The 14,956-nt window shown below is 33.3% G+C and overlaps 2 protein-coding genes across 5 annotated transcripts in view; one reads left to right on the top strand and one right to left on the bottom strand.

Moving 5' to 3' along the window:
- The window catches only part of LOC105837359, a 160,407-nt gene extending 146,962 nt beyond the window's left edge, over positions 1 to 13,445 (top strand). For both annotated transcript variants that reach the window (XM_036289117.1, XM_012682075.3), the window contains exons 5-6: positions 1,603 to 1,791; positions 11,057 to 13,445. In XM_036289117.1, the coding sequence (XP_036145010.1) occupies positions 1,603 to 1,791; positions 11,057 to 12,294 (1,427 nt within the window). In that variant the 3' untranslated portion in view covers positions 12,295 to 13,445. The remainder of the gene's footprint in view (positions 1 to 1,602; positions 1,792 to 11,056) is intronic.
- The window catches only part of LOC105837360, a 184,464-nt gene that overhangs the window by 161,114 nt on the left and 8,394 nt on the right, over positions 1 to 14,956 (bottom strand). The window lies entirely within an intron of this gene.

The following is a 14,956-nucleotide window of genomic DNA, read 5'->3' as shown; positions in this document are numbered from 1 at the left end:
CAATATGTACGCCATCAAGGTGTATAACATATCAAGGAACTATGTATATATATCTTTTGAGACACGCTATATTTAATGAGCGAAGCGATTTAGATCGTGAAGATATAATCTCGCATGATTTAGTATGGTTAATCATGCGTTAGTTTCAAGTATCAAAAAAAAAAGATAATAAAAACAAAATGCGAATTTCAAAAATATTTTATCGCCGAAAGTTAGACATAAATAACTTTAATTTGAAATAAAATGTTTAAAATAGGATAAATTCGTTATTTACGTTTATTGCAAAAATATAAGCGTTTCATAAAAATTACATGCAAGTAAACGTGTTGTGTATAATTTATTAAATTTTACGTAATTTATGAATGGAAATTCAAATTTAATTCCTTTGAATGTAAATAAACTCAGTTTCCTTTTTTCATTCCGCGGTATAATTACGGTTATACGTTCAGTGATTCATCGAGTGATTCATAACACAAAATTTAATGATTTCTTGATTTCTGCGTGTGTTTAAAAATTATTAGTATTTCATGGGAGAGAAATAATTGCAAATGCGCGCGAACCAAATTTACATAACATTTATGGTAATGGTTAAAAATACGCATGCGTCGACATCTGAAGAGGTTAATTGCCATGTATTCATTACATATCCAAGAGTAACTCGCAATAGCGTCGGCGTAAATTACAAACTTGTCGCATAATGCTCGCGCTCGCAGAAATTTAGCATATTCTACTGATATTTTGTTAATTCGCCATATTCCTGTCACAATTTCCGACTTCAATTAGTAAACAGTTAATTTACACCATTTCATGATCATATAACATGTAATATTATGTAAATAATGTATAGAAATATAGATATCAAATAATTGCGGTCAAATAATTATATGAGTTACTAAGCAATGTAACATAATAACTTTGCTATAATTCCGAAAATTTTCACAAATTTTGTTATTTATGTTTATAAAAATTTATGAAACTTTTTGTGGTATTCCGTATTATTTTGTGCATCGTAATTTTGCGAGCAACCACTATCGTTTATTTTACCACTATCATAACGAGCATCGATTCATTCAAAAATTAACGTTGGCCATAAAGTTTTTTTATTACGGTAACGGTAAAGCACGAAGTACACGTTTCTGTATCGATTTCCTTATTCAACGAAAGTGCACGAGTGTCAAGTCAGATCTTTGATGAAACACTATTAATTATCAAGTATTTCAACTTCAACAAGAAGCTCACTCTAGTCTTCTTTTTTATTATCTTTAGCTATGATGCGCTGTTTACTACAAAAGAAAAAAATTCTTTTTTAATAAAAGCTTATAAAGTTAATTAAAATTACGAGATACGGTTATATTACGTAGTGCAACTTTTATCATATTTTCTCACGCGTTTGAATAATATTTTTTCCATATTTTTATAACCATGGGTTAAATTTGTAAATTAATTAAGTTAGTTAATTTTATAGAATTATTTTTGTGCCCGTGTTTTCTGCTCTATACGAGTATACGCATTATTTTTATTATACTTCGTTAAAAAAAAATTCATCTCCGCTTTGAAGTTTTTCAACTTTTCTGATTAATGCTTTTCCATTGTAACTTCCAGATTCCGAGGCATCGACGATCCTAGGCATGCAGACTACTTGGTTCGCTATCGCCCTTGTTTTTCTGATACTCAGCATGGGCGGCCTGGTAACGGCGGCGGTTCTCTGCTTTTGCAGACAGCGTGTTCCTACCCCAAGGCACCCCCATAACGCGCACAATGCTCAGTCTCATCCCCCAGTCAGCTTCCCATGTGAGTCACAAAAAACCTCCCTTACACGTACACGATCGATTCGCGTCGTTGTCGCTGTCGTTGCAACTGCTCATAGTCAATGCAAACTTGCTACTGTTAGCCAGCTCATTTTCTTTGTGATTTTACTTCGCGCACTTTCAAACGCGGAGAAAACTTTTTCGCTCTCGCGATAAGTTGCGTAATAATCGTTATTCTCTAAACAACTGTACTTTAATGATATGGTCGCGTGAGAGCATATAAAAATAATTTTTATAAATTTTTATTGCTGTTATATTAATAATAATAAGCTAAGTTTCTTTTTCTCTTTTTTCAAATTATTTTAATATTTTAATGAAAAGATTACATACGTTAATACAAATAGAAAATATGATCATTACTTGGACGTGAGATAGCCCATTTCGAGAATTATTAAAATAAATTAAACAATTTTAAATAGTTTCAAATATGTGCTTCAAAAGCAAGACAAGAAATTCTTTATCTTTCATATAAAAAATCTTTAATAATAAACATCTTGTAAATTAATTTATTAACACATATTAAATCTCTATTGTATTCTTCCTTTTACATCAAATATGTATTTATGGAAATACTGTTTCCACATAAGAGACAACATTAATAGTTATGAAAATTAATTAATTTTCCTCTGAATATGTTAGCAAGTGCATTTAACCGATTTACTACAAAGTTGCGCCCTGCACGGGTCGAGCCAATGATCAAAGGACGCACGTGTTCGCGATTACGGCATAAAATATTCATTTATTTATGATATCACACGTGCACATCAGAGCACCATTATGTCTCTCATATCACTATATAGAAAAGAGGTCACAGACATCAGTACATTGTTTCTTGACAGTTCAATATTAAATATTACGTATCTGTTTGCATATTTATCGTCTAAAAAGTTTTTAAAAAATCACTTATTATGAATCAAAAATTGATATATAGTTTCGTTTTTCATTAAAAAAAATAAATTATTATGTAACTTTCCATTGATAACCGAGTAGAATAAAATGTTATATTTAGCATATAATCTAGAGAGCCTTATTAATTCTATATTTTGATCAAAATTTATTTACTTTATATGATTTTCGCGATGTATCTCTTCTATAAATGTAGCACAATATCTTCTTATTTCTAATGCCACCCGATTTACAAATAGACAGTTTCTACCAATTTCATTATTGTTTATTAACTATGAACGTATAAATTGATAAGTATCTAAATTCTTATACGCATTGTGCATTAATTAATATGTAATATATGTTTATCTATCAACACGTTTGTGGATCAACAACGAATTATTATCTATAATTATCTGTAATAACGAAGGATTGTTCCGGATTTGGAATTATTGCAATATAATTACATTTACTAAAATGTTACATTATCATGCACCGTCATTTCGCGTCGCGTGCTGATACTCGATTATGCTGATCTCATTCGAACACCCCGTATGTAGTATTTACTTTTCATTTGATTGCGTAGTGGTTTACCTCGCACTTCTGCACGTCATCTCGTTCCATGACAGCGATTCTAATTAATTAATTTAATCAGATTTGACAGATGGATTTGGTGATCCGCATCTGTCAATCAGATATTCGTGGTTGACCATTAAATTTATTTGTGGACGGGATGTTAAATAACATTCGCGGTTGTTTAAATTGTTTCCCCGACTTCATCATTTATATGATTAATGTTTCTGCTGCGCAAACTAGTCCTCTTTTAGACAAACTGTGTCTTCTTCGCAAGTTATTAAAATCTTACACTATATTACAAACAAAATATATAAAAAGAAATACCTGTTAAAATATACGTGATGTTTAAAGTTACTTGAAAATCTTTCGTTCTTACCGCAATATTCAATTTTTCTTCCCCGTAAAATTTTACTGCAGAATTAATATTAAATATTAAAAAACTCAAAATTATACAAATGGAGAGACATTCTGTATACTACATAAAAAAAAGTCAGATTTGTTTTCTTATTCATGTACGTGATTTATATTTAAACAACATACCTTTTCAACGTAAATTAATTACACGCTGCATTTTTTCATCGATTTTTTGCCTTCCTAGCCGCGCTTCTTACATTTTTTTCTAAAGAATTCTTAAGTAAGGGCAATTTCCTCTTTATCTTCATACAAGCCTTTGTCTTTAAGTACATAAATAAAACATGTAATGGGGACAAACGTCTCATGACGCGAATTCGTGACATCGCTACGCGACTTGCGACCTTTCAATACAGAACAAAGCCGGCCTAAATATCTGCGGTCGGCGCTGAATTAATCAGGAACATCGACGCGATTGAATCCCACTCGCTGCTATAATTAAGCAGCGAGATGATCGATAGACTATTGCGATATTCCGCCGCTTACAACGCGGCGTCCGTTATTTATTTACACGTAACTGTTATTGCATATCGGCGGCTGCGACGGCGCAACGAAATTAGAGGCAGAGCGGAGGCAGATGAAAAAAAAAAAAAATAGCAAAGAAAACTCGAACAAAATGAACATTGGTGTTTTCATTAAGCGATCGATCGCCATACCGCCGCGCTCGTTTTATAATATCGTTTGGCTTTCTGCGATTTCAATCGGCTAGCATTTCCAGCGGTATCACGATGTTTGCCGCAATTCCATTCGGTATCGCTGTTGTTTTTTGACCTCACGGTAATCGATAGCAAATAGCGCGTGCCTCGCGGCTTGTTCGTCCCGTTTGTTTATTGCTATCACTAACTGCGAAAATCGAGAGAGAGAGAGAGAGAGAGAGAGAGAGGGAAAGGTTAGAGAACGAGAGTAGGGGAGACGAGGGGAACGAGAACGAGAGTGGAACTCGCACTCTCGTGTTCAAATTAGTTTAATATACGAGAGTCGGGACTCTATCTCTGCCTCCCTGGCTGTGTCGCGCGCTAGAAATTCGATTATCTGAAACAAACGGCAGACGAACGCGACGGATAATTAATTTCTGGAGAAACGCGTGTTTTCGGCTGACTAATGGAATAACGTCTGCTTCGGCGCGAGCGCAGCTTGGCACGCAGGCAGGCACGGACCAGTGTGTTAAGTGATACGTTTTCGACGGGTTATTGATGTACGGGCTATCGGCAATGGCGCTACAATGGTGCATGTTAAGCGGGATCCAGATAAAAACAAACAAACGCGAACGAACAACTTATTTTATTGAGTTGTACTGGTAGCGTCATTCATATTCATTGAAGCAAGTTGTTTATTCGCGTTTTTCGCGCTCATTTGCTTGACGTAAATCTGACTTTGTACAAACAGTGATTTATCTTTTGCGGTACGTGTCTAATATCTAAATCTTATATAATCTAAATTAAATTAAGGTCAGAAGAATGTAATTCTTAGGAAAAAGCATCTTGATTCTATAATAAAATATTTTTCGCTTGTTAAATTTAATTTTTGTCAATATAGCAAGTATTAGAAATTTATAATTTCTTAAAAAATTTTATTATTAGTTGATTCAATTAAAGTTGTTTTTGTCACATAATATAAGTATAAAGATATAAATAAATTTACTTAGCATCAATTATATTTTAAAAGTAATTTAAATTTCTTACTAGAAAATAAATGAGTTTGTCTAGTGTGTTACTTAACGAGTCGTATTATATAAAAATAATAAAATATTCGCGCTTATTATGAATAAAGGAAAGAAATAATTTAACATTGTATGTGTTGAAAATCGTCATTTTACATTAATGCAGTAGAAATGTAAAATTAATACAAATCTGAAGTACGATGAAAAAAATTATTTTAATTTTAGTAACTTTAAAAACAAATAAGTAAAATTATTTGAATGTATGTTTTATTAAAATGGCACAATTTGGATTATAAATATATTATATCATTCTATAATTTTAAAAAGTATTTTATTTGGTCATCAGTACTTTGAAAAATATTAATAATTTTTACATAGTAAAAATGTAAAGCTGGCAATATTTTCGAATAATGTTTTGTCCACTTAATTGTCAGAATTCTTTTTTAATCAAGAAATCTTTAGGCAATAGTCAAAATTTTATCAATTATATCGAAATTTTAAAAATAAAATGCTACCGTTGCAGAGAGGAAGGCAAAACTGTGTGAAGAAAACTGCTGGTATGTCCTCACCCTGATTTAATGGAGCGCGTTGGCTTGATAACGCCGTCGCTTGCGTATTCCAAGATTTATTAGCGACGCGAGTAACAAGAATTTTTTGCAACAGCGCATTTCGAATATGGTAAACGCTAACACCGCAATCAGCCGCGCGTACAACGCACGATAAATTTAATTAAAAAATTGTTAGTTTATAATTATCTCAATGTTCGCCACATTAAAAAAGTATTATAAATATTTTTCAATTTCTATGCTCTTTTGCACTTTTTGCTACGCTTAAATTATTCGCGGCACAGGAATTTAAGTTGTCTTCTAATTTTCAGTTGAACTCTTTCCGCGCTGCATTTTCTTTGAAGTATATTATCAACAAATCAAAAACCTCTCTCATATCTTAGTTATTTTATTACTTTTTATTAAGAACAAAATTGTAAAGCACGTAAAATAGGGAGAAAGATATTTCATTAATTTTTTTCCATGTTAATTGAATCAAATTAAAATCTAATAAAATATTCTATTATTTTTGTCTCTTATTATTCATTTTTATGTGATGCTCTAGTAAATTTAGCGATTATTTTGCGATGGAATATGAAGTCGAGCAGTGAAAGATGCTCTTTTCATGATACAGTTTTACACTGACGACTTCTATTGAATGCGCTCGCCCTATGGTATACGCATTTTGCGGTTGCGTCAGTTTGTACGGCATCATGCGCGTTGCACCGCCGTCCATGCAGATATTTGTACATCGATGCAACATGCAGTCTCACCTACTGCCGTTTTGTCGAATTTCGTTCAACCGATATTTACTCGAGCCAGTTGCCAATCACGCTTCCGCCAAAAACTGTCCGAGAATACAAATCAAATGATTTCATAGATCGCGACGGCTAGATGAAAATTAATTTTAAATATAGACCAAATAAATTTTCGACTAAATAGAAATTCGTGTACTCTGATCTGATTAAAACTCGCGACATTTATGCTGACACATCTTGTGCATCTCGAAGAGCGGAAGTATTCAGAATGTATAACACATTTCTATATTACAATTAGTCTAGACGCAATACGGATTGCAAATATTATTTGAAATCGACACATTTAAGTTTGGCAAAAATAACAATAAATCGAGGTAACATAGCGAGTTTCGTATAAATCGGAGTAAATCCTCAACTACACTATTGTAAAATGAACCGAGCTGCGCTAAAAATTTATCGTAAAATCTCGACATTTATGCGCTTTACGCAAAAAAACTGTACACTTTCAAATAAAACTTTCGAGGAATATAATCGAGAAATATTCAACATTTAAATAATTCCACTTGATATTTTGCAACAGCAAGTTTTCCAAAAGAGCATGAATTTTTCATTGTAATAATGCCCGGAATAATTCTTACGAAACCAAAATTGGTTCGACAATAAAATTATTTCGCATTAGCAAAAAGAGATATTACCAGATTAAAATAGCTTGCTCAAAAATATAATTATAATATAAGTATATAAGAATATAAGTATAATATATTTCTTCTTTCAAGGAAAAAATTATTCTACTATATACCTATTTTAAAAATTGAAAAAAAAAACATAATAACAAAATAACAGATTGATCTCAATTTACAACGTCTTGATATCATGTTTTTCTCATAATAAATGACGATATCTCTCATGCATTAACTGAAGATTTGATATGTGCACCGTATGTTGTTACGATTATCTCGGAGAATGTAGAGAAGAACAGAGTAAAATGGAGGCAATAGATACATTATTAATATTTTTGCTTTGATTCAAAAACAGACTCGAGAACTTCGTCGATGATGTTCCGATTGGAAAAATAGAAAAATACTTTGCCTTCGCTGTTCAGTGCAACTCTACTTTATGTACGTTTTAATAATAAATAGTTGCAAAACAGAGTTCGTAATTGAATACACGGAGAACAAAATGCAATGCGATTGCGCGATAATTAATTAATGATACTTAAAATTCGGAATATAATGAAAGAAAAACGAACAGAATATTACGGAGAGTCATTAAGTTTTTAATTGCAGATTAATGAACGTCAAAATATAATAATTCGCATATATATGTATAAAATGACATTTGTATTCGCTCATATACCAGTGAAATTAATTCATTCAGCGATAAAGCCAAATTTGCAGCATTTAATATAGTTATATGCAATCCGATAACGTCTATTTCGAGTACGTGTACTTTGGGAGGGACCAAATTTAATCGCTAATATATATAAGCCCTAATATATAAACTAATTTAGGTATTTCCGCTTACCCTTTCATAATTCGCGTCCATGTAATACGGATGCCACTTTTAAAATGGAGATTACAGTATGATTGCTTGATAGGCTGCGCACCACAAATTGAGGTAGCCGGTACTCAATATCGATTTCCTTTGAAAATTCAATATATAACACGATTAACGGAAGATCTACGATAATTGCAATTTTAACCATAATTAAGCAATGCATGGTGAAAATTAAAACGAAACCGCTGTGCAAAAATAAATATTGCTGACAATATTGAAACCCTTGTTTCGAAATTGCAATGCTTTATCAAATTTTTTATATTACATATTTATTTATTATGTATTTATAGATGTTCTATTTCATGATGCAATCGTGCGATACGGTAATTTTAATTATTAATTGCTTTCACCTAAATTATAATAATGTAATAATCTGTGATTATAAATTATTCCGATATATGAACATTTAGATTTAATATTGAAAATTCATTATTTAAATCTCATTCTTTTTTAATGATGTTACATGAGAACGAAATATTTGCTAAGTAATGGTATTAATAATTCTTTTCGACTTATAAGCTTGAATATGGAACATTTTTCATCGTCCAAAGAATATTCATATTTTTGGAATTGAAATTCATACTTCCATCTTTATATACGGATGCACACTTTCCAGTATAAAATGAGACTACCGATCTACATTTGGAGAATTTTTACGAGTTGGTCGAGCATAGAAGGATTATGTAGGTGAAATACGAATGAGAGCATTCGTCCTTCTCTTTCTTTTTCCTTTCCGGTTTATAGCTCATGCAAACAAGTTCATTTTGGCCAAGTTCCTGGCCAGACTGAAAAAAAAACTGCTGAAGAGTAGAATTTTATATTTAAGCAAAGAAATATCATTTGTAAAAGTCTATGAAATTATAACAAATGAGATAAACTTTATTCTAATACTTTATTTCAAATAATATTTGGTCTATATAAATCTTTTAATTGTCTGTTTAATTGTCTTAAACTCTAATTTTCTTTTATCTAAATTCTTACAGTAATAAATAATATAGGTATTTGTATGTATTTATTTTTTCAGTAAATATCAAATGATAAAATGTGTGTAGATACGTGAGTGATTTGCTTAGGTGACAATCAATAATTCTGATAATTTAGGCTTTAATATACGCATGCATAATCGGGACATAGCTCCCAGTCAATCGTAATAAACGGCAACGAATGTAAAAGTGTTTTTGGCCACGATTAACATTCACATCCTCGCCGGCCGCGAAAGTTTATTGATATGTTTGTAGGCTGCGTGCCAACTCGAACGAAATTTCACCTTCTCCCGCGCTGCTTTATCGAAACGGAAGTAACGAATGAACACTTTCACGGGCTCGTCCGAAACGCGCGGCTGCTACACGAAGAGCTCGTGGTCGGAACGATCGATATTTTATTTCAAGTAAGGGAATGGCACTTATTTCGAGTTATTTCGAGTTTCGATGATATTTGGTAGTACAATCGTGGATAATTATTGCGAATGGGACTCGTAACGGGAAGTTAGCGTCATTATTCAAAGTAGCTTTCGATGTCATTGGCGTTAGTCACGCGATGCAGGGCACGTGGTGTTATCGCGTCCGTACTCTGTGAATCAAAGGTATCAACTTCTAATTGCTTGAATCGCGTCCGGCAGTGAAGGAACTTTTCTTCAGAGTAAGAACATTATCGCGATGATAAAATGTGTTTTCTTTGATAAACAAAAAATTCTACAATAATTAAAAAAAATTGTTTTCCAAAAGATTCAAATTTGCTTCAAAATCAATGCACCAACACACAGATTTCCGATAAGTGATGATTAAGGAGACACGTGTATCTCGGAAATACGCAATTTGTGCTACAAGAGGCAAGTGGCATTACAGTTCACAAGCAATTCCTGCATTTGCCGACGTAGTGAGTTCTCCCGCTGATCGTGCACCCAAGCCTTCATCGATCCGTCGCCATCGCCGCAATCATTTCTTGCTCGTCAGCCGCCTCCTTCGCACAATCACTCCATTGATTATATGACCGCTAGCGTTTTATCGTAATGCTGTCGGGCGATGTCACTGATACATTTAATCAGCTAACATCGACGTATGACGCGACTGTTGGACACTCGCGAGTGCACAGCGAAATCTCGTAACAGCGTGCTCCAGTTCGTCATCGGTTCGACCTACGTGAAGTTGCATCGTAGGTTTTGCGCGTAGAGTGGTGAGTGGTGAAAAGAACATCGTAATCTTTTTTTATTTAAGTAACAATTTAATTTCCTACATTAATCAATTATATTCGTGATTAAGTCTGTCTAGTAATATTAAGTATTATTATGAAAAGCGTATCATTTCGTATCGATTTATCATTTGTGTACTGTATTGTTGAAACGGAAAAGATAAACGTGAAGTGTTCGACTCTGTTTTGAGCTGATAAAAGCTAGAATCCACAATAAGAAAAAAGTATCGTTAATTTGACTAAATTTTTAAAACGAATTAAAATTTCGTCTATTCAAGTATTTATATGTTTCAATTAATTATATAAATACTTGAATTGGAATTTGTACATTTAAGCTAAATGCATAAATTCTGACAAAATTTTTATTTAGCTGAAAAATTTAGTTGTCAAATTAACAATATTTTTTTTCTCAGTGCACTTTTCATCGAGATAAAAATTCAATATAACTCACTCTCGCATTGTGCAATTTTAACGTTTTATCTGAAAAATCTGAATTTTTCACTGTTCCTCGACATACTAATTCTTCGAACGGACTCTCAATTTTTTTGGCGATATCGTTGAAAATTGCAGCATGTACTTTTCGCGACTCACCCCGCGCGCGCCCATCGATCCGCGACTAATAAAACATTCCTGTTAAAACGTCGCCGTGTGTGTGGCGGTGCTCTTTAGGGATTCCATGCTCGTTGAAGCTCGTCCAGTACGTGCCGTTCGTCCATCGCGGAGTTTCGCCCGCGACGATCGAGTCGTCGCAGCGACCAGTCCACGCCAGACAGTCGTCCGGAATCATTCGCAGACGCACCTTCGCGCGATATCACGATCAAGGTGGAGCTCCCGACGGATCTAAGATGACCGACCAGGCTGGTTGTCCGCCAACCTGGGGGATTATCACGATTCTACTCTTGTCAGTCTGCGAGTTCACCTCGGCCGCGAGCACGCAGACCTTCGTCGTGAGCAACACCGTGGACAATCAGATCGGTAAAGACTTCTTCGTGGGACCCTGCCTGGTGAACACCAATCAGACCTGTCCCGATGAAGAAGTAATGTTTTTTCTCTACACCAAACACAATCCAGACGAGGGGCAGCAATTACTCGTGAACGACACCGGGTCAAATCTCGCCGAAACCAACTTCGTGGCGGCATTACCCACGAAGATCATCGTGCACGGTTACAATTCGGACATGCGGCTGAGCTACTTGGTGGCTATTAGAAGCGAATACTTGAATAGGGGCAGCTACAATCTCATAGCGGTCGATTGGCACCGGCTGGCGGTAGCGCCGTGTTACCCCGTGGCCGTCCACAACGTGCCGCACGTGGGCGACTGTCTGGCACAGCTGATCGACCGTCTGAGGGACTACGGTGCCAAGGACATCCACGTGATCGGCTTCAGTCTGGGCGCTCACGTACCAGCTTTCGCGGCCAACGTGCTACGGCCGTACAAGCTCCCGAGGATCACCGGCCTCGATCCGGCGATGCCGCTCTTCGTTACCGTCAGCAAGGACGAGAAGCTCGACGCGAGCGACGCCGAGTTCGTCGACGTGTTACACACAAATGCCTTCATTCAGGGGCAAATCGAACCGAGCGGCCATATCGACTTTTACATGAACGGCGGCGTCAATCAGCCCGGTTGCTGGGAGCACGGCAATCCATTCGGATGCAATCACCACAGGGCGGCGGAATACTTTGCCGAGTCGATCAATTCGAAAGTCGGTTTCTGGGGCTGGCCCTGTCCCGGTTTCGTAGCTTACCTTCTGGGTCTCTGCCCGCCCAGATTCCCCGCAGTGCTGATGGGGGAGGATGTCAATAGAAGGTATCGGGGTTTTCATCTAGTGAAGACGAAGGCGCACAGCCCGTACGCGGATGGAATGTTCACGGTAGAAGATTTTTATCAGCAGAATCTTTACGCGTGATATCGCAATAGTATCTTACGGAAGTTTCTTCCTTGATTTGAGGGACATACGTTGTGAAGGCAGACGTATAAGACGTTTTAAACTGATGAACGCGTGAGAGGAAAGAAGCAAATTACTAATGAAAAGATTGTTTATCCTAACGTGTCGCGCGCGGAAAGATTCAGACATCTTAGTGCCAAGTATTTTATCAGGAAAATGTTGTAAGTTATTCAATAATCGTAATAAACTCCAAATAGAATACATTCAAAGATACATATCAAAGTGAAAAAAAGATATATATTTAATATAAATTAACATGTTTCATTTGCTTAAAAGATTCAGCAGGATATACAATGAAAAAAAAATTTATTAGATTGAAATAAATATTTTTTCAAATAGTACCAAGCAGAAGTTTTGTAAAAGATAAATAATATTTATTTCAAATAAAATAATATTTTCTATAATTTAAAAAATGTATAATCTATTTTATAAATTATAGAAAATATATTAACTTTTTTACAAAACTTTTGCTTGGTACTATTTAAAAAAATATTTCTTTTAATCTAGTAAATTTTTCAGTGTATAACTGAATAATAACTTTCTATTCATATAATCCATAAATAGTTTCCTAAGATAGTGTGATATAATATTGTAATATTTACTATGTGTAATATTTATTATAATAGACCTTATTAGATTCTACTTAATAATTTATTTAATTAGAAAAACAACTATATATAGAAACTATTTATTAGATTATACGCAATAATAATATCAATTGTAATAGATTATTACCATATCAAATATGTGAGTAAAAATATAATAGAACTACATATTTCGAATGAGATAGAAGAGAACGATAATAAATAGAATAATATATAAAAGTAATAAAAGAGAAAATAAGAATAAAAAAACTTGTATAGAATTTTATCAATTGGCTCAATTACATTAATTGAACAAAATCAAGGATCAGCGTTCAGCGGAATCTTACGAGATGTTTGAGTTACGCGAATTATATTGATGCTGCGCAAAAAAATCTATTAGCATGTCATGGTCAGACAATTGATCTGATATCTTGTAAAATCAGAAAAGAGGCAAACATGATGAGCTCGCACAATTTCTTATCGAGAGATCCAATGTACATTTTTCAAATAAATAATATTTAATTGTAACTGTCTATTTTCTGTTTATCTACCTATCAAGTTATCCGCCTGTTTCAATGGTATTTCTTCTGACACATTGCTGACAATTTTGTCAAACTTCAATATTGTTAAATTTGCGAATTTAGCGTTGGATTTTTCTAAATCAATCTCGTCTTTCGCTATTGATTATTCCATAAATGTTCTTCAATAATGAAAAAAATATACAATTGATTTCTACATATAAAATATATATGTACCTAATATATTTAAAAAAATTATACGCGATGTAATAAGTTTTCAAATCAAATAAAATGTAAATCGATGTAATATATGACAGAGAATTTCTTGTATAAATTGCGATTTGTGATTCTATCTTTTTATTTGTCTTTGTCATCAAAAGAATATACCGAGATGCTCGACATCAAGGAAATGATAACTCTTACTATACTGCAACTCCGGAAGCCTTATGAAATGATCTCGTTAAGTTCTTCAGAATTTAGCTTCGAGAAAATAAGACTTACTACTCTCTCTGGTACAAAAATGTCATTAAACATAAAAACATTTCTCAAAAATATCGCGCAAAATAGATTTCCTGATTACGTTAATCTTAGTCTCATAGAAATATTTTTGTTGTATCAAAAATTTATTGTTATAAATTTTACGATAATAATAAATAATTATTTAATAATAATAAATAATTTTTGCTACTTGTGCCTATATACACATCATTAACATTATATTTATTTTAAAAATAAAAATTTATAAAATATTTAACTGGTATTCATAATAATCATGATACCATCATTAATAATTAATATCGTTGACATTTCATAAAATAAAATTTTACAACTGCAAACTTTAATTTAATTAAGTGTCTATCTAGAAAAAATAATTTAATTTTTAAATAATCTATTATCAATGAATATCAAGCAAGATACTCAATATTAATATCAAGTGATAATCAATACAGAATAAATATTTGATTGAATATTTTTTTTCGATTAATATTCTATATTTAGCAAGAGAGAGAGAGAAAGAGGATTGTTAATAATCATTATTATATACTATTCGCGCATTTGTGCTTTTATTCTTCACAGGGAATTAAAGTATTCAAATTTTATATTATTAGTTACATATCAATTATTAGTTACATATCAAGAAATAAAAATCGTATTTTCAATTTTATCAAATACATAATTATAACCCTGCATTAAAAACAATTTTTACTTTTTAATTTTTAGTGATGCTAACACATTTTTAATAGTGTAAATGTAATCATAATAATGTAAACAATTCTGGAATACATTTAATTTTGAGCAAAATCTATTGGCTGTACATTATGGAACAATATTATTGCAATCTTTCCTTTTCTCTTTCTCCCCACAGAACTAGTCGTTAACCTCGTTTTCGGGGAACCGTACATACATATAATGCGATCCAATCAACTTAATCCGCGGTATCAAAGCATTTGAAATCCAAGCGGCCTGATTCGAATGTTAATGAATGCGAGGAGCACGTTTCTGGGGGTTTCGCACGATTGT

This window comes from Monomorium pharaonis, chromosome 6 (assembly GCF_013373865.1).
Source record: "Monomorium pharaonis isolate MP-MQ-018 chromosome 6, ASM1337386v2, whole genome shotgun sequence".
Taxonomy (NCBI): Eukaryota; Metazoa; Arthropoda; class Insecta; order Hymenoptera; family Formicidae; genus Monomorium; species Monomorium pharaonis.
The sequence above is the reverse complement of the archived record's forward strand: the minus strand, read 5'-3'. Positions and strand labels throughout refer to the sequence as shown.